Source organism: Glarea lozoyensis (assembly GCF_000409485.1).
Source record: "Glarea lozoyensis ATCC 20868 chromosome Unknown GLAREA7, whole genome shotgun sequence".
Taxonomy (NCBI): Eukaryota; Fungi; Ascomycota; class Leotiomycetes; order Helotiales; family Helotiaceae; genus Glarea; species Glarea lozoyensis.
Genome location: NW_007361002.1, coordinates 930,983 through 957,325, shown reverse-complemented (window position 1 = coordinate 957,325; position 26,343 = coordinate 930,983). Strand labels below are relative to the sequence as shown.

Here is a 26,343-nt window from a genome sequence, read left to right as displayed (position 1 = left end):
AGCAGCGTGTTGAGTGATGGAGTTATGATACAAAGTACAGCATGATAGGCGTTAGTCGACATTACCAGAGATACCCAGTCAAATATACAAGGAGGATACGGAAGAAGCGTGCTCATATTCATCGCTTCTGCGCCTGATTGATTATGCATGCAACTCCGAATCCGAATACATTTATACTCATACATACAGAAATGCTTTGACTTTATACAACGACTAATTTCGGCCACCATAATACACTTTCCTTACATCCACCAACTTCTTTCCTCGTCCCCGCGCTATCTGATCTGGAATTCGCTGCTTCATCAAGGCTTGGTATGCTGCTTTTACGGTGTTCATCTTGTTACGAGATCGTGGGACTCTGGCGGCAAGATCTTGAAGTCCGGCTGCGCGTGCCATTTCGAAAATCAGATGCTGGCAACGAAGCCCAAATCCTGATTTTATGTTAGCGTGTTCTCTCGATTGATGGGCAGGTGGCATTTACCTGGCGGTCTGCTCATAAGCTGGACCTTTACAGCAGACACCTTACCCTCTACATCACCAAATATCGTGCGCTCTTCGTATCTCGGTATAGGTTGCATGGATTTCATGGCCTGCATCTTCGCATTGTTCATAGCATCTAATGGTTCCTGCCCTTTTGCTTCGCCAATCCCCAATCTTCCATCCCCGTCGCCGGAGATCGCAAGAGCGTAGACGCTTTGTATCTTTCCTAATCGCGTTTGGTTGGTAACATTATGCTGGACAAGAATCTTGCAATTAAGCTTGAGGATTTCGTCTAGCGTCAAGCCAGTTTGCTTGCGGAAACGGTCATATACACCATCTGGATCTCTAGTATCCTCCTCTTCCTGTGTTTCGACCTTCTTCTTCACAACTTCCGACTGGTCAAGCTCCGACTCGATGTCTATCGGAATACCAGGCGCCATCAAGGACGGTTCCTTTATCGGGCCATGAGTTCCCATTGAAGAAGGCACTTCGTCGAACGATCGTAACAGATCCTTCCTATTTGGGCGAAGCTTCGCAACGTGCTCCTCATTTTCCGGATTGTAGTCCTCTGGCAATGGGTTCTCTTCGTATATCTTTTTAAGAAAGTCGTGGTTTGCCTCCATGGATTCTTGCTCGGTCATCATCCTCGCGTTTGGGTCTTTCGGTCCATCCTGGTTGAAATAGTTCCTGTCCACCATGGTTCTCATCGTACTGAAATCATCGAGATAATCAAGAGTCCCCCAGTCTGATCTTATAACACCTCCCTCATTCATATCTACTGGATCAATGGCTGCTTCTCCTGCTTCGATTGCCGCGATTTGCTCTGGGGTATATTTCGCCGCAAGAGCTGCCTTTTCCTTCTCAGTGTATGGCTTGAAGTTCTCGCGTGCGCGTTCCTTCATCTCTCGATTCTGTTTCTCAATAAGCCCCATATCGGCGGCCTTGATGCTAGGGTGTTTGGGCTTTCGTTCGCATAGGTTCAGGGAGGAATGAAAGTTTCGACATCGAACGCGTGGGCGTATTCGCGGTAACGCGGGGGCAGAGAAGACGCATCTTGCAGGCCGTGAGATACTCATAGCTCTGGATATGAGTCTGCGGGCGCCTCTCAATGGCTCTGTTCTACTTGTCTTGCTGCAATGAGGCTCAATATTTTTTGGGCATTGTCGCTTCTCGGAATGCTTATGTAAGGGGGTCAACAGCCCGACGTTGTACCGAGTCCTCGACTTGAATCATAAGGCCTTTGGCGCCATCACTCACTCATATTCATGGTTCTGGTTTTGAAAGGTCTTGGTTTGCCTTTGGATATACTCATTTATGCTCCAGCAATTGCCACTATTGAAGTTTTTACCTTGCAGACAATTGATCTATGGAGTCGGAACTTTCTGACGGAAGATGGAAGTCTTTCTAGCAACTTGCGTTTGATTGAAGTACATCTGTCTGTTTGACCTTCATTCTGAACTTGCCAGCCCTCTTGCTTCGTTGAACAACAAAAGAGATTCTACATATCTTTATGCTGCTATGGCTCATTTTTTTCCAACCATATTTGCAATCAAACTAAAATTTGAGACTAGGACTCTTTCAGCTTAACTTAAAGAATGTCTTCTGGACAAAGCATCCAAACATGCTGTGAAGTTTGAACCACGTAGATTCTATTTCCCGCCAAATATATATATATACACTTATATCTTTTCTTGCGAACCTCTTACGAATTTCAATCAAACCCCTCTTCTTCTCTGTTGTTTTGGTTCGCCTGTGCGGAATTTCAAGCTTTTTGATTTTTCTTGTCCCAAATTGTCTAGCCATACAGTAGAACCTCGCCATAAGCATATTGGCCTTAAGAATACCTTATATATAAGGATAACATTCTCGGTCCCAACCTGTTTTTGGTGATAATTAAGAATAACCTCACTGTTGGCATATATTCTTACTTCTTACGGTCCCCGAACGTGTTCCGAGTAATAATATTCTTATATATATATTTAGATATGGCTTCGGAAGACTTAATCAAGCGTCGTCGAGCGCTTACCGACCTTGAGCGTCGCAATATTCGTCGTCGCAACGATAGCTATCCTGGGCCGCAAAAGCACCTTATTGCTTAGTTTAAAAACGAGACTAGTAGAGAGTTAGAACAAGGTCAAGTATCGAAGATCTTATCTGCGAGCTATTTAAACCTCGATTCCGATACTCGAAAGCCTTATCAATTGGGTGTAAAGCGGCATTATAAAGGCGACTTTTTATCACTCGAATATGCGCTCTTCGAATGGCAACAATATATATAAAAGAAGAAAGCGACGATTACGGGCGATATCTTGAAGGCTAAGGCTCACGAGCTTTGGCACAAGCTTCCTCAATACCGGGATAGAGTTACGGTAGAGCCAAAGTAGTCAAATGGGTAGTTAGATGGGTTTAAGAGGCGGTTCAAGATTAGGGAGTTCGTGAGGCATGGTGAAGCTGGTGATACGGCAATTAACACCGAAGCCGCAATTAAACAGATAGAAGACGTTCGAGCTGTTTGTGCCACGTACGGACGCAAAGATACCTTCAATATAGACGAGACGGGTCTATATTGGAAGCTTACACCTGATCGATCTTTAGCTACCGAAGCTACGGCTGGCGGAAAGAAGTCGAAGGATAGAATAACGTTGGCAATAACCTTAAACGTAGATAGATCTAAGAGGCACGAACACTAGATTATCGGTAAATCTAAGAACCCACGATACTTTAAAAACATTAATAAACGGCTCCTTAGGATGACCTATCGAAATAATAAGACGAAGTGGATAACGGGTTCGATCTGCGAAGAGTTCTTACGCGACTTCGACCGTAAGATGAGGGGTAGAAAGGTTCTTTTATTAATAGATAACTTTTCGGGTCACGAACTTACTGTTTAGGCAGTTAGAGGATTAGATAGTTTATCTAACGTCCGAATGATGTGGCTACCTCTAAATACAACCTCTTATTGGCAGCTAATGGATTAAGGGATTATAGCTTCGTTCAAGCTTCGATATCGAAAGAAATGGGTGCTCTATATGTTACAAGAATATAAGGCTGGCCGAGATCTAAATAAGACAGTAACTCTACTCCACGCCATACGATAGAGTGTTGCAGCCTGGGACGAAGTTACTCAATTAACAATTAAGAGGTGTTGGTACAGATCTACTTATTTCGAGAAGCTAAAGAAAACCTTAGATATTAAGCTAATAGATCCTAATCGTTTAGAGCTTTAAGCCGCAATTTAACGTCTGCCAGGCATCGCTGAATTAATAAATATTAATCGATTTATTAACCCACCCGAAGAGTAGATTATTAACGAAGAAACCGATATAATGGAGTCAATTATCGAGCGGTATTCAATTAAGGAGGACGAAGAAGAAGATAAGGATGAACTAGTAGAGGTTCTAAAGGTTTTAATAAAAGATGCGATAGAGGCAATTAAGCTCTTGAAGCTATACGAATTACAGTAATTAGATGGGAATAGAGTCAATATTAGGGCGTTAGAAAGGATGGGATCTGAGATTGTTGAGCGCAAGCTGAAGTCTGCGAGTCAGTAGCAAATAACAGGGTTTTTTGGCGTACAGGCTCTGCGAACCTCAAGTTAGGCTCTTATTGGATTTGGACCCACTTATACTCTTCATTAGAATACCTTATATTAGAATATATATTGCTGTCTCCGCCCCACATTCTTATGGCGAGGTTCTACTGTAGTACCAAACCTGAGTGGACTTGCGAATAACTGATGCAGTACAATGTATAAAGCTCCACGATAGAGTTTGATACATGTAGTATTCTAAGGGAGTTTTGGCCGACACAGTTCACACACTCCAAAAATGCATGTGCCATCGAAGTCTGACACACATGGCCCCCATGCCGACGGGCTGCGAGCATGTAATTGGATGGGAAATTAATGACGACCGCGGGCTGAGCTACAAAGTTTTTATCCCTCCGAATATTCAGAGTACAGACTCGATGTGCAACAAAACAGTCATAGATTGACTGCCCGGATCAGCGCATGATGTGAAAGTTCTTTCACAGGCATCCGAACACTAGATCAGGATTCTGGTTATCAAGCGATAATGATGTAGCCAAGAGCCTACTATCATTCAAGTCGGTTATCACCTTCTACCGTTTGGCACTTCTCCTTCCGCCTTTTCCACATCTTCCACACTTCGGCTATTTCGAACATCATCTTCACTCTCTCCATCGATTGTGTCCCCCGGTGTGCTAGCCTCAGAAACAGCCTGCTTCTCTTCCTTCCTCTGCAATCCTTTGTCCTTGATAAAAATACACAACACTAGGCAGACTGCCATGAATGGTACCCAAGTGTAGAAAACCGATTTGCTAGCATCCATGTATGTATCTAAGACCTCGTTCACCTGGCTGGGATTCAAGACAGAGACATCTGGGACGCTCAGAATCGACGTTAGGACCTCCCGCACATATCCCTCGGGAAGCTGGCTACTGACGGAATCGAGTGCTCCTTCAAGAGAATTTGAAAATATTGCCGACGACAGTGCGAGGCCAACAGAACCTCCGAGTGACCGCATGAAGTTGCGTATGCTGGTGACTACAGCACGGTCATTCTTCGATGAATGTGCTTGTGCTGCAACAAGAGTTGGCTGGAAAACATTTCCCACACCCACACCTTCAATGAAGAGGATGATGACCATTTGCCATTGCGGTGTGTTGCGGTTGAACGTCAGAACTAGACCGGCTCCGAGGGTCCACAAACCATATCCAACCCAGATGACCTCGCCGTAGCGCTTGAGGCGGGAAACATATTGTCCAGAAAGGATGGAAAATAATGACTGTCCAGCAACAAATGGGATGGTGAGGGCGGCGGAAAGTATTGGAGAATATTGCCGTACATTTTGATAGTAGATTGGTAGATAATAGAGATGTGAGTAGTAGACTATCCCGAAGAAGAAGTTTTGTATCAGGATAACACAAACTGCTTGATTCCGGAACAAATGTAGTGGCATCATAGGCATGGCTGCAAACTTCCACTCCACGACGAGGAATATGACAGCACATATGCTTCCGAGTGTGAGCATGGTAATAACCATTGGGCTTGCCCAGTCGAAGTAGGTTCCTCCACCCGAGATAGGAATAAGAAGGAGCAAGATGGCTGCTGAGCTGAAGACTGTGCCAAAGTAGTCAACCGATTTGATCTTGGCTTTCATATTGCCGTGAGTCTTGCTTGGTGGAAGGGTAAAGGCAACTAGCACACCGGTAAGAACGGCCAAAGGACATATAGTCCAGAATAAGGCCCTCCATGTTGACGTCTGTACGAAACCTGCTGCTAGGAATGGACCGATAGTATTTCCCAGACCTACACAGGAACCTAGGATGCCTTGATATCTAGAGAACATTAGTAAAGCACTTAAAACAAAATCCCAGAGACTACTCACTTTCCGCGGTTTTCCAAAGTCACAACGTCAGAGACTATAATCATTGTCAAGGCTGCAATTCCTCCATTGCCAATACCGGAAATAGCTCTGAAAGCATAAATTTGTGGTCCGGTTTGTGCAAAACTGCAAGCCAAGTCTCCGATTGCCAACAGCCCTACAGCTGTTAGGAATACCACTTTTCTTCCCACAATATCGGAGATTCTTCCATATAGAACTTGAAATACTGTATTAGCAATCAAGCTCGAAGTTCCTGCCCATGCTATCGTTGTTGCCGAGTCAAGGTCTTCTCCAATGGTTGGCAGAGCTATTCCAATAGAATTCTGATCAATGAATGATATCAGAAGCGCAGTGGCCAAGCCGCAAAAGACTATAATGAGTTGTGATTTCGGTAATATATTCGTATCGACTCGGACCAAATCGTTCCCACCCATTTTCGAACGACGAATCCAGCGAGCAATATATGAGACTGCTGTAAAGACGGTGGCGTAGTGCTTTATTTTCCTTGCTGAACCTAAAGCGAAAGCAATGTATAATTCAAAGACGAGAGCACTCTCAGGGTAAACGAAAGTATATATAAACAATCAACAATTCAATATTGACGGATATGTCGGGCTTGTGAACTTGCTCGTTGTGTCTCTGCTCATTAGCTATCCTGCTTAGCACTTACTCAAACGATACTTCCTAAACTGTTCGAAGTATAGTGTAGTGCTAGGTAGGGGGGGATATTCTTATTTTTGACGTAGAAAACGCCACAAGACTTGGGTATGATCGTATGCAAAATCCATTTTCAGGGCTCTTGAGTGGTAGCTTGAGATATTTTCACCAATTCGGATTTCCGATAAGGAAGAACACCCACTTTTCGGCAATTCTTTAGATCTCCGAAACGGGAGTGGTAGGGCCATTATCTGATGATTTCTTAAGCATCGTGGAGCTGAGGAGGTTCCCGGAATGGAAAACGAAGGGTGAAGCAAAGACTTCGAGGTTGCAAGTGTCTTGGTATAAGGGTTAGTGGTCGAGTTTAGACCCGGTAGTTGGAAAACGCGGAGACAGCCATAAGGCCCAAAAGGGACGATGTCGTTGCTGTACCGGTAGTCAAAGGAGCCGCGTCCTTGGCAAATGCCTCTTAATGGTAGTATTTCAGTCTTGCCATCATCCCAAGTACCCGGTGAAGCCGTCGCGCTCAAGAATGGCATTGTGAATTTGTGACCACAGAATCAGAATTCCATGGTGGGAGGGAAATGCCGTAACGGGACGAGGCGAGTGCTAGAGAAGGGATTTAACAACCGAGTTGAAACACATGGAGACCCGGAGCCTTTGCCCCCTTCAGCGAATGAATAATCTGAGGTTGAGTTGCAACATGGTTGAAGGACGTTGTAGTTGCGTCGCCTTACTTCAGCCTTGACCCCGCCAAGCGAAGCTTGAGAAGTCGCGTCAACCGTCTGCCTTCCAAGCCTTGAAGCATACAAGACATAAACTGTGAACACAGAAGACGATTAGTTCTCAACCTCCCAATCCTTTGACCGAGGTCTTGGTCTGCATATACACTCTCCAGTAGAGCATCGATCTTCCAAACATCCTGCCAAAATGGCAAGTCCATACTTTGGTAACACCCCCACCTCACTACCCCACTACACCTAACAAATAACTAGTCGAGCACAATGTGAAATTCGAAGGCTCCTCGAAACCCAACAAACGCCCGGACATGTCCTCCTTCTTCGCACAGCTAGAAGTAATCAAGACCAGCAATCCTCACGCCCAGCCAATGCCAATTGACACCGCGGCGGCCTCGAGACTTCTGGGCGACCAATTCCGTTTTCTACAGGTGAACAGCAGCGACGCTTCGCATTCCGAGTTCTTGGATAACCTGATTGGGTCTATTGAAGAGGGAGAAGATGAGCCAAGCGGCGTACCGCAGACGTATCTCGATGAGCTGGAGAGGGTACCGAAGAAGCAGTTGAAACAGGGAGAGACATGTCCGATTTGCAATGAGAAGTTTTTGGACGATCAATACCCGTTAGTGGTGGTTCTACCGTGTCATAAGACTCATAAATTCGATTTGGAGTGTGTTAGCCCTTGGCTGTTGATGAAGGGTACTTGTCCGCTGGATCGAAAGGAGATGATTAAGAAGAAGGAAAAGCCAAAAAAAGTCGATAGCGAGGATGAGGAAGATGATGAGATGGGAATGTACTCTTGATCCAGCGGCGCTTTCCTTTGCCTTTTGTGTAGCATGGCGTTCGGGAGTGTAGATCTAAGACAGGCACATGCATGATAAGTCGATACCACCCCAGAAAGTATGGTTTAGAAAGTATCAACCAAGGACAACTTCTGAGGCAGTGATCCCTATCGGCATGTGAGGGGAAACGATGAATTATTGCAAAAATAAATTATTGAAGGTTTTGGCTCGTATTTGGACGCTGTGCAGAAGCCTCCACATCGGCCTGGAAATCTCTTATCCAAAAGCTGTCATTGATCATCATTTGAATACAACTTCTTGCCAAAAACATGTTGTTGAGTATGTCACGTAGCAACTGATCTACACCCTTCTCTATTAATTCGATGTTGAGAAAATGCATCAATTGTGCCCCATATGTCCCACGAAATCAAACTCCCTGTTAGCCTTCCGTTTCCTAGATCCTTCAAATCCTTTATAACCCTCATCCTGCCAATCTACGCATTGCCCTCTTGGCTTTGCATATACTTATAGACACCGAAAGCGGCGACAGCTCCAACAAGAACAACAGCGTATAGACCAAGACCCATTCCACCGTCGGTCGCAGTTGCGGAGCTCGAAGATGTAGGCGCTGAGACTTTTGGCTTTGGGTCTCCCTCCTGTGTGTTTCGTTAGTGTGGTTGGGAGGAAATTGAAGGGCTACCATGTCATGGCTGCTTACAACACGCTTCAAATCGCCTTTAAGCAGACCATCCAAGATTTCCCTTGCCTCATCACTGTGTCCGACATCTTCAAAGGCTTCAGTCGCATCCTGTCCACCAACATCTAGCAGAACTTCCTCTCCACCTCTATTTACACATGTTAGCATCACTTAATTTAGCCGATTTCGGTTTTCCAAATCCCAACAAAATCGCATAAGGAGCAGTCTAGGCAAAGCAATTTCCGTCCCAGCTACACTCGCGATGAAATGCGAAAGGTTTCCTAAGGTCTTCAAGCATCTCAACAATTTATGCGTGGGGCCGGCTGGCTCCTCTAATCGCATCCTCTAGATGAGCTCAAAAGTGGCCGTGCGAACGTGCAATAGGGGTCCAGTAAGATATAATTGAGACTTACGGATGCTCGTCAACGAAAGCGGTTGCGTCGTAAACCTTATCGTGGATGACCATGAACAAGTCCTTCTTCCCCGAGTGCGATGCGACATCCGCATATGTGTAGACCTTTCCCTCAGACATGTTGAGTACGTTATCTGCGAACAGGAAGTGCGAAGGTGGTGGAGGATTCTTGAGGAACGTTGATCGATTTGTTGGATAGCTATCGAGTCTCGAGATTGGTGCACGCGACAGAGGTGAACTGAATCAATCTGAAGTTGGTTTGCGGGGAGGTTCAAAAAGCCAGGTGTATAGAACAATTGTTGGTCCAGAGTCAGATGTAAATCTCCCGATTTCCTGAGCCTTCTACTAGCGGCGTTGCAAGGGCCGCGGCTTCGGTAGGCCGCTAAACCCCCACCGAATTAAAAGGTCGGTCAGCAAAAGCGAACGTGCAATTGGTCAGAGCAGAGACTTGGAATACACAATTCATCGCTAGGCTAGGCATATATGAACGGCTGTTGTGTAGAACGAGTTCAGTATCAACGATTGACTTTTATATTGAACGCCGATTGTCACCTCTCGCTTGTAGGTCCACGCCAAACACAGTTGGACCGCAAGGTAGAAGCTTCTCATAAACACTAGCAGCGATCGTGGTGGGAATTGCGGAATTTTTTACTCCATTGGGAAAGAGGGATAAATACTTTGGAGCAAGAAAACATTCGGATGATCCGAGCGAACAACCACGTTCATGAATCTTTATCTATTCCAGATAATATGGTACTCGAAACGTAAGCTGAAATGCAAGGCTACCTTTTAGAGCTTCCTCCACCTATATCTTGACCAAGTCGATATCCCGCAATTTTGTCCCACTCAATCTTCTGTCTCGTGATTGGCAACTGTCTCCTTAGCCCTTTAAATGCTCCCTCGCTCAAACTATTAAAGCCCTTGTTGACTTCTTCTTGATACTTCTTCTCGGCTACACTGATCTCTCGCATGATTGTTGAAGCAGATCCCGAAGAGACCGATACTGACACTGGTTTTGTGGTCAAAAGGCGAACGTTTCCGTCTTCATAGTAATGAACGTCAACCTTGAGACTGCCCTCTAGCTGAGATGAGGAAGGAGAGTAGATGTAAAGCGACCGCCACCGTCCGTTCCTAGTGTTCGCTGTCAGACGTGATAATTAATCTGGTACGGCCCGACTAACCAGAAATTGTTTGGGCTATATTTGTTTGCAACCACCAATATCGCGATCTTTGAGTCTCTCTCAATTGGATAAACGCCATATGATGCATTTGGATAGTGCTCTTTGCTGTGCGTTCCGAGACTTTTGAGCAGAGACTTGCTGACTTGGATATTAGCTCCCTCATGGAATCAAAGCTGCTCAACATACATTAAATCAGATTGACTGCTCTCTAACACGTAGCTCTGAACCGCACTAGCTTTCTACCTCAATCAGCCAACTACCCTCCGACCAAATTTGCAATGCCTAACCTGTGTACTGTGATCGAATGCGAAACTAGACGAGCTCTCGACATCGTAGTATCTTCCATCCCCGAGAGAATTGTGCGAGCTGACAATAACCTTCAGATGTTAGACAATAGTATACCGTCGTCTTGCGCAAATACGAACGTGTTGACTGCTTCCAGGCAGCTTGACCGTCGCGAACTGCTCTTCGTTGTATTTCTCGAATGCAGGCCCTAGCTGCGAGACCAGATTTGGACTATCCACGGTCAGAGCTTTAATGTCTAACAACAAGGCTTCAGTAATCGTATCGGTGATCGCGTAGAGGTCTTCGTACCGGCTATGACATCTGCGAGCTTCAGACATGTTAGCAAACACTCCTATCAAGGTCGTTGTTTCAAGTTGGCTTACCTCTCCTGGAGGCGCTCCTGCCACGAACGAAGATACGGTTGCTAGTTGCGACATGGCTAATCTTGCTTCCTTTTAAAGCTCCCTGGTTTCACAGGAATCAACGTCCAGAAGGCGTTGATGTTGACGTTGATTAATGCGGGCGGCTTTACGACAACAACCTGGGAACCCCACCAAAGGGACTGATGCGGGAAGCTCGCTTGTGGCGCGTTCATCCAACGGCGAGAACCTTAAGCTTGGGTACGGAGTAGCGAGGATTTCCTTTCAACTCGATGGCTACGCATACAATCATGTCGTTTAAGAAAAGACAAAATTCGATTTTAAGCAATTGTAAGGTTTATAGTTTGTGATTATCTTATTCTAGAAAAAAGATGACCCAGGAATAATGTCAATGTACTTTGATAGTTTCGAGTACATGTTTTGGGAATTAGTAAATAACAAAATGAAAGAGGTTTTATAAAGGTGAATCTGGATATGATCATGCCTCATTCAATAATAAAGACTACTTATTTTGCATTTGTGCATCTTCTCCATGAAATCATGCTAAGCCGCCATAAGTGCCACAAAACGCCAGAATTCATAATGCTTCTCTTCATCTATCTCATCTAACCGTCTGCATCGAAACGCACATATAAGCATTCGTCAGTATTCCAGGGTGCTTTTAATTGTATCATACACCCCTACAACATGTTAGTTTTCTCGGTAGATAATGGTGCACTTTACTTACTAGCAACGTCCGGGATGTTAAATCGTTCGTAAAGAAGACCCATGTGGATGCTCCACCCAGCAACTCTAGATACTGGAGATTCTAGTCTCAGGAAGGTCTCCTTATCCTCCTGTATGCTTGCTGCTACCTCAGCGCCAATGCCAGCATTGACCATACTCTCGTGAACGACTAAACATCTTCCGGTTTTCCTTACACTCTTCAACACGCACTCTTTGTCCCATGGATACACTGTGCGAAGGTCGATTAGTTCGATACTGACCCCAAAGTCTTTCTCTGCCTTCTCGATCGCTGAGCTACAAGTGTAAAGAGGGTGACCATATGAGACAATAGTCAGATCCGATCCCTCGCTCAAAACTTCGGCCTTGGACAACGGTAAAGTGTACGGAGCAGTTGGAACTTGTTCAACAGCAGCTCGATACAAAGCTTTTGGCTCCATGAAGACGCAAGGATCTTTACTTGCGATTGCAGACAGTAGAAGACCTTTCGCTTGTATTGGAGAACGTGGCATTATAACTCGCAAGCCAGGAATGTGTGTGAACAAACTTTCTGGCGACTGAGAATGATATCTGGAGATAATTAGCAACTTAACCAGCGCTAACGAGGATCAAACTTCTTACAATGCGCCATGTCCGACACCACCGCAAGGCATTCTCACAGTCAAGCCACCAACATTTCTTCCAGCCTCACCATCTCTGTATCGAAATTTGGCTGCTTCGTTTACCAATTGATCAAAAGCTGGATAGACATAGTCGGCAAATTGGATCTCCGCCACGGCTGTCGCCCCCTCAGCTGCAGCTCCAATTGCAAAGCCTAAAATCCCCTGTTCGCTCAAAGGTGTATTAAATACTCTATCAGAACCGTACTTCTCTGCCAGGTTCATGCTACAACGAAAAACACCGCCAAAGGCGACGTCCTCACCAAATAAGAGTGCCGAATCATCCGAGGCTAATGCGATTGACAATGCATCGTTTATGGACTGGAAAAGGTTCATCTGCTGTGTGGTACCATTTCGCGCTTCAGGAGATAGCTCTTCATTTTGAAGGGCAGATTGGGATCTGTGAGCGAGTAGAGGAGTTGTCGAAAAGTCGGTGGGAACATTCAGTCGTGCTTTGGGAGGGTGAGTTGAGTAAGGGCGGGGTCTTTGTGTTGTTACATGCTTGCTGACAGTCTTCGATGCAGCATCGATTCCTGCTCTTGATGCTGAGAATATCCTACGTGTAACCCTCATCATGTATAGTTTTGAGAACCGTTTGGTGCGTCCAAAAGGTCATGTTGAGCAAGTGTAACTTGGTTGTCATTTGACAAAAGACAAGAGTCGTTGATGGTATCCCGCTGATAGCCGGTTCCTGGCAACGGCCTTGCTCTTATAGAAATCTGATTGTTGCTGTGTCAACCGCTTGGACCCGCTTTTGTCCAAGTTGGCAGAAACAAGTATGCGAATGAAGCCAAGAATACGACAAGAAAATGTTCAGACGCCCTTTTAGATTGTTGTATTTTACCTTGATTGGTTTTTGTTCATTAGCGAAATTCTGTCCTCCAGATATATGAAATCGGGCAAATCGAAAATCTGTTATTTACTGCGACGAGAACAACAGCATGGCTCCTCAGGAGTCACCACGAAGAAAACGACGAGACCGCGATCACGAACAACATCGAGAAAGACGGAGAAGAAATAGTGATACCCCCCGAAGATCCAGACACGAAGCTCCTTCGTCAGAAAGAAGTTCTCAGGCATTATCAGCGAATTCGCTAGCGCAATTGAATCTGATAAATCAACACGAAAGAGCGAGGGCACAGGAGAAGACGCCGCAGAAAACAAGAAGGAAAAGGCGACCAGAGATTGTGGATGAGAAGATTGTAGATGAACGGAGTAGAAGGGATCATAAAAGGAAGAAACGAAGAGTAGTGAGCGGTGCCTTATTAGAAGAAGGAAAGAGCCAGAAACTAAAAGGTATAAGGGGAGGTTATGGGTCCGAAGATGGTGGTGATGGTGGGAAGAAGAAGAAAAGGTTATGTGAGTTGAGGCGACTCGGACAGATTGAGTACTCATGCTAATATGAAAAAAGGGCTCATCTTGGGAATTGTTACTGTGATTGTCATAATAATCATTGTAGTTGCGGTAGTTGTCAGCAAGAACAACAGTAAAGGCTCTAGTTCAACTACAGCAGCTGCGACTAGCGATACGGGAGCGCCATCAAATTCGAATCTCAATGGCGTATCGGAGTCGAGTATTCCAGCCACTGCGAAAGGCACCGACCTAGACCCATTCTCATGGTACGATACCACAGATTTTAATGTCACATATACCGATGAAACAGTCGGTGGTCTGCCTGTAATGGGGCTATTGTCTACTTGGGACGATTCAAAGGCAGCAAATGATAACGTGCCACCGATCGCGACATCATGGGGTTCCTACGCCACAAGGCCAGCACGGGGAGTCAATATTGGAGGATGGCTTTCACTTGAGCCCTTCATTACACCTTCCCTATTCAGTGGTGGAATCGTTGACGAATATACTCTAACGACCTCACTTGGCTCCCAAGCAAAGGCAAGACTGGAAAAACACTATGCGACTTTCGTCAGTGAGCAGACCTTCATAGATATTGCGAATGCAGGTTTGGATCATGTGAGAATTCCATTCTCGTACTGGGCTGTGGCCGTATACGACGGAGACCCTTATGTCTATCGAGTTTCGTGGCGCTATTTACTTAGGGGCATCGAGTGGGCTCGTAAGCACGGTCTCAGAGTCAACCTTGATGTACATGGATTGCCTGGAAGTCAGAATGGTTGGAATCATAGCGGACGGCTTGGGGCCATTGGGTGGTTAAACGGAGCAAATGGAGCAACGAATGGACAAAGGGCACTCGACATGCATGATAAACTATCGAAGTTCTTTGCGCAGGACAGATACAAGAATATCGTCACGTTCTATGGACTTGCGAACGAACCTAAAATGACGGCGTTAAAACAAGAGGACGTTCTGGCCTGGACAACCAACGCTTATACTCTTGTCAGAAAGAACGGAATTACAGCAAATGTCGTTTTTGGAGACGGATTCATGGGGCTGGACAACTGGCAAGGCAAGCTTACTGGGTTGGAGGGTCTCGTGCTTGATGTACACCAATATGTCATTTTCAACTCTGGACAGATCAGCTATAATCACACTCAAAAGGTCGACTATGCTTGCTCCGGATGGACAGAACAAGCCACGAAAAGCATGAACGTAGCAACAGGATTCGGTCCAACCATATTTGCCGAATGGTCACAAGCAGACACAGACTGCGCACCGAACCTGAATAACGTCGGCGTTGGTACCCGCTGGGAAGGAAACTATAACGTTGGCGATCCCTCAATAGCAGTTCTCTCACCAGGGTGTCCGACGAAGAATTCAGCATGTAGCTGTACGGAAGCCAACGCCAACAGTGGATCTTACAGTGACGCTTACAAACAATTCCTCCTTATGTTTGCGGAAGCACAAATGACGAGTTTTGAAAAGGGATGGGGTTGGTTTTACTGGACGTGGAAAACGGAGTCGGCTACACAGTGGAGTTATCAACTTGGTCTTGCGGCTGGAATTTTGCCAGCGAAGGCATATGCTAGGTCGTATAATTGTACACCTGCAGCTCCGAATTTTGCGGGGATTCCGGAAACCTATTGAGGTTTCTATAGATGGATATTGTTTGGTCATGATCGTCGATTTAAGCGAGCGCCAGTGGCGTGTATATATGAAGGGATTGATCGTACATGGTTTGCATGAATGGATTGGATAGTCACAAGGGCTTTAGATGGAAGGCATAGCACAGCGAATTGGCGTTTAGGGATATGGTTTATGTACAGCAAGTGATACCGATGTCGTCTAGTTAGCATATGACTTAAAATATAATAATGATGAAAGCGCGATGCAGTGTTTTACATAGAATGCGAGGTCTTGCCACATGAGATATTTTCGAGCGTTATTTCTACCGTCCCTCACCACTTTCTTTGCATCCAGTTGATAATGAGACACAGAACCCAAAAATAGTAATCCCTTTGCTCTTTTGTTGCATATCGCAAGTAATTCACTCATATAATTACCATTCTGTGGTGCGTTGTCGTCAGCATAAATCGCTCGTTCCTCCGGGGGTTTCCGGCATGTGAGGATTCACACTCAGCATCTATGTTAGTTAAATTCAGTGGAAGGGGATAATCTTAGAGGGTGCTGAAGTTGAATCATTGGTCATACTAGGGTTTTGGTTCCGTTGTACTTTGGAAAAGGGAAATTGGAGTGTTGTCTCGAAAATTTCAGGTAGGATTGCACGAGGGTTGAGCGGGTAGGTGATTTTGAGGTGTTCGATCGGCCTAGACTTGGGCTTGAAATTCAAAAGGTAACATTGCTAGTGATGGTGAGGAATTTTGTATGGTAAGGGTTGGCGATGAATGGATATGTAAAGTGTCGTTCGGGCTTAGATGTTGTGACACTAGCCTTGGATTAATATTTGTTGCAGAAACCGTCTGTTGAAAAATGAAAAGAACTAAGAACAGGAGTCAATCATCTTAGCTCGAAAAGCCTGATGTTGCTTTAGAACTGATGTTCAAACCATTGATAGTATATCACCGCACGCATAGACTCTGTCACTTTTCCAACTCGAACTCCATTATTAACTTTTACACATTATCACCCCTGGTATATAACATCACTCTTCCACCATCATCCTCAAATTACTTAGCAACAGGCAAAACCTCCATCGCAGTCTGAAAACTCTCCAAAGGAGGTCTCTCCGCACTAACCACCTCCCCATTCTCCACCGCCAGCTCTTCCTTCTTCTGAGCCTCAGCTAAATCCTTAGGTCTCCCCTTAATCCCATGATCATTGACATCAGAATCTTTCACAAGGCTATCTAGATCTTTGAACGCGTCATCATCGTCAACACCACTTTCTGTGACTCCCGGCGTACGCACATCTGCAGCGGGTGGAACGCCAGCTGTAGATTCCAGAGTAGTCATGCTAGCGCTGGCATCATGGTTCGCAAGACTGAAAGGGAGAGCGATGCCACCTGCCTTAGGACGTCTGCGGTCGAAGTCATCGCCTTCATTTGTGGGCGAGTGGACTAGGATTTGAGGTGCCACATTCGACGGATCTAGAGGCGGTGAGGATTCCTTCTCGGCGTGCTCTTTTCTCAAGGCTATTAGATCTGCGGCGGAGGTATTTTCATCAATATCCGAGTTATCGGTCTGATGCTGGTCTGTGACAGTTCGCCGCCTAGAACGACTTCGGCTGGCTTCTGGTTTAGGAACTGTCATCGAAGCTTGATTTTCGTCTTGCGGATGTGTTTTTGATCCATCACCAGTCTTCGGAGAAACAACTATCACCTCTGGACTCTCTGTTTCCTTCTCATTGTTCATGGCCTTCTCATCGTGTTTGCTACCCCACAGCGCCCAGAGACTCATACCCATACTACGAGTCTTCTTTGCCTCCTTTAGATCATCTCCTGTCTTTCTACGGCCAGCAAGCGCGGATGGGGGAGGCACTTCGCCATTGCCAAACTCTCTGTAACCTTCAGCCATGTCTTTGGCTCTCTGTTTTTGAATTCTTCGCTTTTCTGAAGCGTACTTCGTGTCCCATTCGCGTTTTGCTGCCATCCATTTCTTCACGGGTCCTGCCTTGATCACTCCGATCTCGCTTGGAGATAGATTACAAGCTGGCAGTTCTGATTCGGGCTCTAAACCGTATGTTCTACCATGACGATCGACTCTCTGGCGGATCATGTGGCGCTTGAAGTTAGGCAGAGGATCCCCAGCTTTCCCAACATAACCTTCCTTTTTACCTGTTTTCACTGTAGTACCTCCCTGCACCTCATTTGTTAGTGAAATTTCCAAGACTAGATCATTGAAGTGAAAACTCACGGTATTTTTAGTTGGTGCTTCGTCCTCGTCGTCAGTCTCGGACTTCGAGATGATAGATACATCGTCATCATAGGTGATCTCAATATCAGTCTTCTGAGCTCTCGCAAGAGTCCAAGCACCGAACTGGGCTATTGATCGATACATGTATTTTGCGGGTCGAGTAAAACTTAGAGTAGGCGCAACGTGGCACAAATCATCCCAGACTTGTAGCTGAACATCGGTAGGCTTCCACTTCGTGATCTGCTCTCTATGCTTTTCGCGAGGATGCTCATCTAAAAAGGCATCTCCTGGTGGGTACTTGGCCGGGTTCGCGGCCTTGTGTGCAAGATATATTTGTTCATCTCGTAGCATCTCTCCTCCACCGACCATTATAAGCAGAGGCGGTAGCCCTCCAAGAGACGGTTGTAATATAGGGGATACGAGTGGGTGAGATATCAACTGATTAGTGGCATACATCTGAATCTGATCCTTGATCTCCACTAAACTCCCATCGATAAGGATTGAGAGATCATGGCCAGGTCCAGGAACAGTATTTGCGTCGTGGCCTGTTCCGTCGTTCGTTGCTGTACCAGTGGCAGCAGTGTCATTTACAAGATCGGCATCTGGATGATGGTCAACATGAAATCCTTGGACTGCATCAGACTCACTTTGTTGAGGTGACAAAGCATGTTCCGTGTGGGCAAGCTTCTTCACGATTTCTTCCTCCACTTGAAGCATATCGTCAGTGTTTGGTGGCGGCCATGATGCGGATGGTCTCTGGTGAAACCCATGAGGGGGAATATAATCCAGTGGGTTGTTCCCTGCGACACTTGGGAAAGAATGTGTTAAATCCGCCCACGGTGATATGAGGATAGCTCCAGCAGGTAATGGGAGGCCCTGATTGCGAAGAATGATCATCATACTCAAAACCATACCGCCACCAGCAGAATCACCAGCTAAGATAATAGTTGTAGGATCTTGAACCGTGAGGAGCCATAGATATGCCGAAAGACAGTCATGAAGACCACAAGGGAAAGGGAATTGAGGCGCCAATCGATATCGGGGCGCCAGAACTCTTGCCTTAAGCTTCCTCGCATGTCTTTGCATTTGATATCGATGCTCATCAACGCTACCAAAGAAATAGCCACCGCCGTGCACATATAGCATGACCCTCTTCGACTCTCCACCAGCCTTTTTCCTCTCATTATAATCATCTCTCATCTCAATCCATTCGGCCTTCAACTCGCTACCCGGTCTTCTCCACTGCCACCAAGTGCTACCGCCAACCTTTCCAATTCCGTGAGGTCCCAGTTCGGCCTGAATCGCTTCGGCGGATTTCTTTATGTATGCCTCGTCAATCCGGAGTTCATCGACCTTAACCCAGCGCGGGTGAGGAACCCATTGGGCCGTGAAGCGCTGTACGTCTTCTACAGTATGGTGGGAGGCATATATGAGGAATTTGCGGATCAAATGGAGACCTTCATCGTAGGAAATATGCGCTGTTGGTTTTTGAGCATGCGATTTTCGCTTGAGGTACTGTTAAACAGTTAGCAATGGAGTGGAATTGGGTTCGAATACTTGCATGAGTTATAAAGGTCTGGATCACAGCAGGCGTAACCGCCGACCCTACTGTCGCAGTGTTAAACACCATGTTAAAGTGCGATCCCCTATTCGTTCAAAATCGAATTATTTGTTGGCCCTTGATAGCAACAGAACTGCCAGGAAAGGGTTCAATTGAAGCCTTTGAAGCTATATCTGCAAGCTCTCAACTGTGAATGGTGTTGTATCCCCAGCTAGTTGTCAGAATAATTAAACATTAAAAGAAGAAACGCTAAAGGAGTTCTTCAAGGATCGTCGCGAGTCGTTTACGGTACCAAAATACAACAGCCAAATCTGGAGACGCTCATTTCCCCAGCTCGGCCGCCCCATCGTCATTAAATCGTGAGCCGACTCTAGCCCCTGTCGTTCTGCGTGCACAAAGTCGATCATTACGTCTGTGCATAAAATTTCCTTCAAAAAGTTACCCCACATACGATACGACTATCGAGGTTTCCAAAATTCCATCTTGGAAAGATACTAACACCATGGCTTCAGCAACATTACTTCCGGGTGCTATGGAGTTTAGTGGGCGTAATCCGGCGTCGCAGGGTCAGTTGTAGAAATCGAATGCTGGGAAATATAAATTAACGCGGCTTTGCGACAGAAAAATGCCAGGCGCAATTCGAACTTGGCGTGACCCTCTGCATCTTCAACTGGCCGTCGCTCTCCCTCGCCGTAACGAATCAATGGGGAGGTCCAGACTCAGCTTCTAAACGCGAGTGGTTTGCTTCGCAGACGATCGATCTTTTGAACGATACGCCAGACGCAGATGCCGAATGGCTGGAGGAGTTTCTGTTGAATGTCATGTTGGATGAGTTCGAGGTAAATGTCGATGATGAGAGCGCATATGAGGTTGCGGAGCAGATTATGAGGATTAAGAAGCATTGTTTGAGGGGCGAGTTTGCGGAGGTGACGGAGATGAAGGAGAAATGGGATGCCAGGAGGGGAGCGGAGGATTTGGGCAAGGTTTTTGAGCGGAGGGAAAGGGGTGAGGAGGAAGATGAGACGGATGGGAGTGATGAGGGAGATGAGGATGGAGATGTTGATATGGATGAAGCCCCTGCTTTAGTGAGAACCAGAGAACCAGTGGTGCCAGAAGTGGATGAGGAGGGGTTCACCAAGGTCACGAAGAAGAAGCGTTGAAGTTGGCAAACATTTCGAGATTCATTTCAAAAGGCAACGGCGTTAAAGAGGGTATATCAAAGTCCAGTGCATGTTCTCTACCACATGAGGGGCATTTTGAACATGCAAGGGTGAAACAAAGTCGAATAACCTGGACGCCATAGAACCATGGTCACTAAACAAGGATAACAGACGCCATACAAAACAGTACACCACCAATTCCAACTGAGTTCTTATTCCCAGTCCTCATCCTCGCTATCATCGCCCTTGCGAGATTCCTTGGGACTGCTAGGTGCATGGCTTGGTGCGCCAGAAGCAGCTCCTACCACATCATAGCTTCCTTCACTATCAGCCTGAGATTTCTCGTCTTGCGATTTGCGCTTGGCTTCCTCAGGCTTCAAAAGCGTTGTCTCTGGGATTTGAGTTGATGGGTGTAGTGTCGTAGACGATCCGGCAGAAGCTGGTCTCCCTACTTCTTTAGCTTTAGAAGCCGCTTTGTTAGAAGTAGCTTCATCCTCAGAATCTTCGTCCCATGCAATGTCTTCCTCGGTTGACGCCGCTGCACCTGTTTCCTGTCAATACATACTCGCCACATACAACGGGTTGATCAAACCTTTCAACAAGTCTCTTCTGCGTGCTTCGGCAGTTTCAATGCTGTGTCTCAAGAAGTAATATCGTTTCCAGAAGTCTTCGTATTTGACAGTATCTGGTACCAATTTCTCCATAGATGTTCGAAGTTCCGTAAAGTTCTCCAAATCCTTGCTGATATCCTCTGTCTTCTTCTCTACATCGAATGTCTGCGTCCATGGTTCGTATTCGTCGCTGACGGGGTCTTTTGTGAAGCTTTCCAGGGAGGAATGTATGACGTGAAGCTGAGCATCAAATCGTGTTGTGTGAATCACCCGCTTTCCTGAAGCATCTTTGCTTTCAAACAGGACTGTGCTCCCTTGCTTGCTCGAATCTTCAGTTGGCGGTGCAATGCTCACAGCATCTTTCAAGAAATCCCTTAGGTTCGTTCCGAATTTCAAAAGCGCTTCATCCGCGGCATCTTCCGCATGCTGAATATCCTTCAATCGTTTCGCAGCTTCTGACTTCAGTCTCGCAAGCACGCCTTCGGATTCTTTCAATGTCTCTTCTGTTGACACATCCCTTTCTCCGTCCTTTTCCTTCGCGCTTTCGCTGGAGGTTTCTGGGTTTTGCGCAACCGAGAGGGCTCTTGTGCGGCTGATTAAGGAGGACTTTAAATCGGTGAAGCCTTTGGTTGCTTCACTCTGGACAGCAGATAGCTCGGATGAAGCCTCTTTGTAAACAACTTCTCCCTAGTAATCCTTAGCCATATCGCTTGCCCACAGCCGATTTCAACAAACCTGCTTCACCACACTTCCGAAGAACCCTCCGAGTTTCGCACCCCAGGGACTGGATGATATCGCTTTGTATGCCTCTTGGAAGTCGGAGTTGAGAGTCGTTTCCGGCTTCTTTTCCTTTTTATCGACGGGCTCGTCCGGTGAAAGCGCCTCCTCTTGGATATGGTCGTAGGCAAGGTCCATGTTCAAATCAATGCTCTTTGGCTTAGTTGAAGAGTTGTTCGAGCGCAACACTTTAGCAGAGGGCTCGTACGAGGAGCCGTTGATAGATGCTTATTTGCCCAATCCGGTAAGAGAACGTGCAGAATATGCCGCCAGCCCACTGCCAAGCGGACAATGCCACACACGTGATCAATCAGTATTGATGAGGATGCGGGGGATTACTTGACGCCGACCACCGACGTCGAGGGGTGAAGAGTGTACTCAAGTAGCATTTGATTAGTGAAGGTGGTTTTCTGTTGTCTAGTTGGAACAGTACGGTAGTATCTTAATTACTTGTACTTGGACATTAATTTAGACCTCTATAGCCTTTACTGTAGTATTACTTCGGCCAAAAGCAAGCCTAGCATGAAAGAAACAAACGCTGTACCCGTCGAGTTGCCACTTGAACTGTAAACAATGGGGCTAGGACTTGGTCTGTAACGTGTCCAAATTCGGGGTCTTTTCCAGTTTGCAGGTGTGGATAGCAAAACTAGTACGGAGGAAGAGCAAATTACAGAATTCCATATACGAAGCAGGCCGCAGAGCAAAGGCTATGTTGCAGAACGGTCTTTGAGGATTGAAAACAGATTGCCATGATGCACCATGGCGTCAGAGGAAATACTACCTAGGTACCTATGCAGTGAATTAAACTCTTACTAGCAGCAAAAGCATCTGAGTCAGAACCGGTATTGCATATCATTAAGTGATATACCTTCCTATTAATATATGTATGCTTATGCTCTTTGGTGGTGTTTTTGTTGACGGGATTTCGGAGTTTAGATGGATTTCCACTCTCTTCCATCCACCGTCAAGACTGCGGTTCGAGTCCATGACCCCTGCACATCTGATTATCAATCGAGATCAGCGGCACCTGGGCACCCCTCCCCCTTCGACGAGCGTGAGCCTGAGTCTGCCATATTCCGTACAGACCATCCAGAACCGCACCAGACCCCTTCCTAACAAGCAAACCCCGACACGCAGACTCGTACGGCAGAGTTCACGTTCAGGCAAAGAATTGCACTTCATCGACCGCTCATATGCGCGCGTGAACTGCGAACTGCCAGCATCCCAATTTGCATTCGCCCGCCTCCCCAAACACCCATCATTTCCCGTACACTTTTATTCCAGACCGCCAAACATTGGAAACTCCTCACAGCACTCGCCCACTACCCCTCGGTCGTGACTCTTACTCGACTACTCGTGCTCCGTACCTAGCCATTTACAGCACCGCACGCCTGCATAAGCTTACCTCTCGCTGGAGGTGCTGCCGTTTGCCGTCACTGCTTTTCTCCCCACTCCCCTCGAATTCTTCGACACCTCAGACTTACACATCTAGCAGCCTTACCATCTGCTATCTAACAACACCAAACACGCGTCTACTCCGGTCGCAATTGCATAGGTTATAGTTCAATTAGACCCGCCTTCCGGGCTTTGTGTGCCTTCTATGGATCCCGCTACGAAGAGAGCCAGCACTGTCAATCCGGCCTTTACTTTGTCCGCCAGACAAGAGCAACTTCTCTTTGCTGCGCTCAACTCCAACACCAAGCAAGCAGATAAGTCCTCGCCAGTTCAGAATATCCAAAACAGCGGCATATTTTCCATGGCTCCAACTGCCTTCTCCGAGTCGCCAGTCCAAGCTCCGGCTTCTGGCACCTTGGGTGGTCTCGATGACAGCCCTTTCATTGATTATGAACAAGATTTCGAATTTGATGCCGATGGAAGCTATGATTATGGTTTCGACAATGGATCGCAAGGCCAGATGATTGGCAAATTACCTGGGACCTCCTCAGACGGAGAGGCCGACAGTCATGATAAGCGCAGCCATCCGGATGACGAGGAGGAGGATGAGGACGGAGGTGGAAAGCGACGAGAAGGTGACGAGAAATCGTCAAAGAAGCCTGGCCGCAAGCCGCTGACTTCAGAACCTACCACAGTAAGTAATCCAGGTTGGTCTTGTATACTCGACCATACTAATGCGGTCGGCTCCAGAAGCGCAAGGCCCAAAATCGTGCCGCTCAAAGAGCCTTCCGGGAACGCAAGGAAAAACATCTAAAGGATCTTGAAACCAAGGTTGAGGATCTCCAGAAAGCTTCAGAGTCGGCAAATCACGAAAACAGTATTCTTCGAGCTCAGATTGAGAAAATGTCGACCGAGCTCAAAGAGTACAAAAAGAGGTTGTCCGTTGGGGCCGGTGTCGCCCGAAGCTCATCACTTAACAGCAAATACCCCGCGTATCTTTCTGGACAAGGCCTCGGGGGAGGGTTGAACAATCCAAACGATGTCAACTTCTCATTCGAGTTTCCGAAATTCGGTCGCCTTCCTGGTCCTCCTTTGGCCGGTGTAAATGGTCTTGTTAATGGAGCGAGACAGTCCGCATCCCCAGTCTCCACCATAAACCAATCAATCAGCCCTATTGATAGAGATCAAATTAGCCCCCGTAACCAATCTCAACAATTTGCGCCTCCTGCCAACACCGTCTCCAATATGGGCATAACCAGAAGTCCTGTATTGCTTGATGGTGGGGATATGTCAAGTCTATCTGGACTATTTAGTCCCTCGATCCTTGAGAGCGTCGGAAAGAGTCCCGATTATGACTTCTTTGGCAATAGAACTAATACAAACGGGTCCAGGTCAAGTGGGGATGGCAATGTGAGCACTGGTCACAATACATCATACAGCTCGCCATCGGCTTCATCGAATTCCAACAATGGGCCGAACTCGTCTTGCGGTACTTCTCCAGAGCCTACTATGCAATCACCTCAAATCAACAAACCAATTGACTCGACACTAACCACCATTGGAGAAGAACATTCTAGCGAGGCAAATGCTGCAGGTGAGCTCACCTTTTGCGACAAGCTCAATATGGCTTGTGGAAATCCCAACAATCCAATTCCACGTACAATGTCTGAAACTTCTACAACTTCAGGAATCCAAGAGGCTCAGACCCCAGCGTTCGACATTAATGGAATTGATTGGTTTGCCCAACAAAATGACAACCAATTCGATCCGCAATTATTCAATGACTACCGCGAGCCTCAGGACAACATCCTCTCCACAGATGTATTTGGCGATAATAGCTTTTTCGGTGATGCGTACACTATGCCAGACTTCAGCACACCATACAACGTTGAAGCCAGTCCAATCGCCCCTAAGAAGGATCTTGTACAGCAGATAGACGAGCAGCAGAATGCGGATGAGGAGGTTGTTCCGGCTGACGATAGATCAAAAATGCTTAGCTGTAACACTATTTGGTATGCTTCTGTGAATTTCATTTTATGGTGGGAACATGCTAACAAAATACTTAGGGATCGTCTGCAAGCTTGTCCAAAGGTCAAAGAAGGCGATTTCGATCTCGACAACTTGTGCAAGGATCTACAGAAGAAAGCAAAATGTTCAGAGACCGGTGCGGTGGTCGATGAATCTGATTTCCAGAAAATAATGAAGTCGTATGTCGACAATGACAACACCAAGAAAGCAACGAGATAGGCTAACGCACCTTGACGACTATAAACATACACTTCAGCGGCATTTCACGGGAATTGAGGCGTTCAATACAATATAAAAAATGGCTCTATTTGCCAAAGGAGGGGGTTTTATCATGGATAATGATATGGCGTCGTACGGTTAGGTCTTGAATGACTGGTGGATTGATTTTGGGAATGGGAGTATACCTGTGGAGGATGTGAGGGAGATGAGAGCGGGGCTCGAAGTGGCTCATTCAATCGCTACTACTTCTTTATCAATGAATGGAATGCCTTGTTTCTTTTTCGGAAATAGGAAGGGGAACGTTCATTTTCCTGTCTGTATGGTAGCAGCGGAGTTTATCATCTGATATGTTGATTAGCTTGCTATGAGAATAAATTTAACTAGCGTTATGATATGATATACGTTTATCCACCAGTGCGTTGCAAACCCGACGGGATACTTTTCAATTACCACAACATTGGAAAAACAGCTTCCCCAGTATTCCTCTCTTATTAGGTAGATTTACTGTTATTGCTTACCGTAAGATGCATCGCAAGAGACAAAATAGTTTATTTACTTGAACAAATTAGCCACCACATATTATGAGTCGAATATAGTATTACTCCACCAGCCTGATCCATACTCAAACCTCTCCCTGCTGTTACTCCTCTCTCCACAACCTCGGTATCTGTCCCATCTTTTAGCTTTATTGTTTTCAATAGCTCACTAAAACTATCACTGGCATCACTTGACGTAAGTGATCTTGATTAAGAGCTCATGGGTTCTGAATCACTGGTGACGATTTTACCACGTGCAGGTGCGTATCTGCTTATCTAGGCACTTGCAGAATATATCCCGTGCTGCGACTCGGGCATTATACAGTTTTTGGTTCTCTATATCATGTCTTCACATGAATTGAATCGATCGAAGTCGGGTTTGTTTTTTCCATAATACTTCTCAGCCGCTAATATGTAATCTTACCTGAGA

At 46.2% G+C, this 26,343-nt stretch overlaps 11 protein-coding genes across 11 annotated transcripts; 4 read left to right on the top strand and 7 right to left on the bottom strand.

The window, feature by feature from the left end:
• Positions 1-213: 213 nt before the first annotated feature.
• GLAREA_01506 (Ribosomal protein S5 2-like protein) lies at positions 214-1,412 on the bottom strand (the record flags this gene model as incomplete). The annotated part of the gene is made up of 2 exons (XM_008088722.1): positions 214-431; positions 482-1,412. 2 exons carry the CDS (start codon positions 1,410-1,412, stop codon positions 214-216), a joined length of 1,149 nt encoding a protein of 382 aa, XP_008086913.1.
• Positions 1,413-4,592: 3,180 nt separating this feature from the next.
• Positions 4,593-6,319, bottom strand: GLAREA_01505 (MFS general substrate transporter; the record flags this gene model as incomplete). Its single annotated transcript, XM_008088721.1, has 2 exons — positions 4,593-5,838; positions 5,889-6,319. The coding sequence occupies 2 exons, from the start codon at positions 6,317-6,319 to the stop codon at positions 4,593-4,595; spliced, it is 1,677 nt and encodes a 558-aa protein (XP_008086912.1).
• A 1,153-nt stretch (positions 6,320-7,472) lies between these two features.
• On the top strand, positions 7,473-8,082 carry GLAREA_01504 (RING/U-box; the record flags this gene model as incomplete). The annotated part of the gene is made up of 2 exons (XM_008088720.1): positions 7,473-7,491; positions 7,538-8,082. The coding sequence occupies 2 exons, from the start codon at positions 7,473-7,475 to the stop codon at positions 8,080-8,082; spliced, it is 564 nt and encodes a 187-aa protein (XP_008086911.1).
• A 473-nt stretch (positions 8,083-8,555) lies between these two features.
• On the bottom strand, positions 8,556-9,290 carry GLAREA_01503 (Cytochrome b5-like heme/steroid binding protein; the record flags this gene model as incomplete). The annotated part of the gene is made up of 3 exons (XM_008088719.1): positions 8,556-8,717; positions 8,780-8,906; positions 9,172-9,290. 3 exons carry the CDS (start codon positions 9,288-9,290, stop codon positions 8,556-8,558), a joined length of 408 nt encoding a protein of 135 aa, XP_008086910.1.
• Positions 9,291-9,952: 662 nt separating this feature from the next.
• Positions 9,953-11,073, bottom strand: GLAREA_01502 (Subunits of heterodimeric actin filament capping protein Capz; the record flags this gene model as incomplete). Its single annotated transcript, XM_008088718.1, has 7 exons — positions 9,953-10,301; positions 10,352-10,489; positions 10,538-10,590; positions 10,639-10,728; positions 10,777-10,892; positions 10,946-10,964; positions 11,020-11,073. The coding sequence occupies 7 exons, from the start codon at positions 11,071-11,073 to the stop codon at positions 9,953-9,955; spliced, it is 819 nt and encodes a 272-aa protein (XP_008086909.1).
• A 585-nt stretch (positions 11,074-11,658) lies between these two features.
• GLAREA_01501 (thiamine diphosphate-binding fold (THDP-binding)) lies at positions 11,659-12,971 on the bottom strand (the record flags this gene model as incomplete). The annotated part of the gene is made up of 3 exons (XM_008088717.1): positions 11,659-11,696; positions 11,744-12,309; positions 12,361-12,971. 3 exons carry the CDS (start codon positions 12,969-12,971, stop codon positions 11,659-11,661), a joined length of 1,215 nt encoding a protein of 404 aa, XP_008086908.1.
• Positions 12,972-13,339: 368 nt separating this feature from the next.
• GLAREA_01500 ((Trans)glycosidase) lies at positions 13,340-15,401 on the top strand (the record flags this gene model as incomplete). Its single annotated transcript, XM_008088716.1, has 2 exons — positions 13,340-13,757; positions 13,810-15,401. 2 exons carry the CDS (start codon positions 13,340-13,342, stop codon positions 15,399-15,401), a joined length of 2,010 nt encoding a protein of 669 aa, XP_008086907.1.
• A 1,040-nt stretch (positions 15,402-16,441) lies between these two features.
• Positions 16,442-19,256, bottom strand: GLAREA_01499 (alpha/beta-Hydrolase; the record flags this gene model as incomplete). The annotated part of the gene is made up of 3 exons (XM_008088715.1): positions 16,442-17,569; positions 17,627-19,141; positions 19,212-19,256. 3 exons carry the CDS (start codon positions 19,254-19,256, stop codon positions 16,442-16,444), a joined length of 2,688 nt encoding a protein of 895 aa, XP_008086906.1.
• A 433-nt stretch (positions 19,257-19,689) lies between these two features.
• GLAREA_01498 (uncharacterized protein) lies at positions 19,690-20,347 on the top strand (the record flags this gene model as incomplete). Its single annotated transcript, XM_008088714.1, has 2 exons — positions 19,690-19,753; positions 19,809-20,347. The coding sequence occupies 2 exons, from the start codon at positions 19,690-19,692 to the stop codon at positions 20,345-20,347; spliced, it is 603 nt and encodes a 200-aa protein (XP_008086905.1).
• Positions 20,348-20,559: 212 nt separating this feature from the next.
• On the bottom strand, positions 20,560-21,873 carry GLAREA_01497 (BSD; the record flags this gene model as incomplete). Its single annotated transcript, XM_008088713.1, has 3 exons — positions 20,560-20,891; positions 20,940-21,645; positions 21,694-21,873. The coding sequence occupies 3 exons, from the start codon at positions 21,871-21,873 to the stop codon at positions 20,560-20,562; spliced, it is 1,218 nt and encodes a 405-aa protein (XP_008086904.1).
• A 1,462-nt stretch (positions 21,874-23,335) lies between these two features.
• GLAREA_01496 (YAP1 redox) lies at positions 23,336-25,377 on the top strand (the record flags this gene model as incomplete). Its single annotated transcript, XM_008088712.1, has 3 exons — positions 23,336-23,824; positions 23,881-25,142; positions 25,197-25,377. The coding sequence occupies 3 exons, from the start codon at positions 23,336-23,338 to the stop codon at positions 25,375-25,377; spliced, it is 1,932 nt and encodes a 643-aa protein (XP_008086903.1).
• Positions 25,378-26,343: the final 966 nt, after the last annotated feature.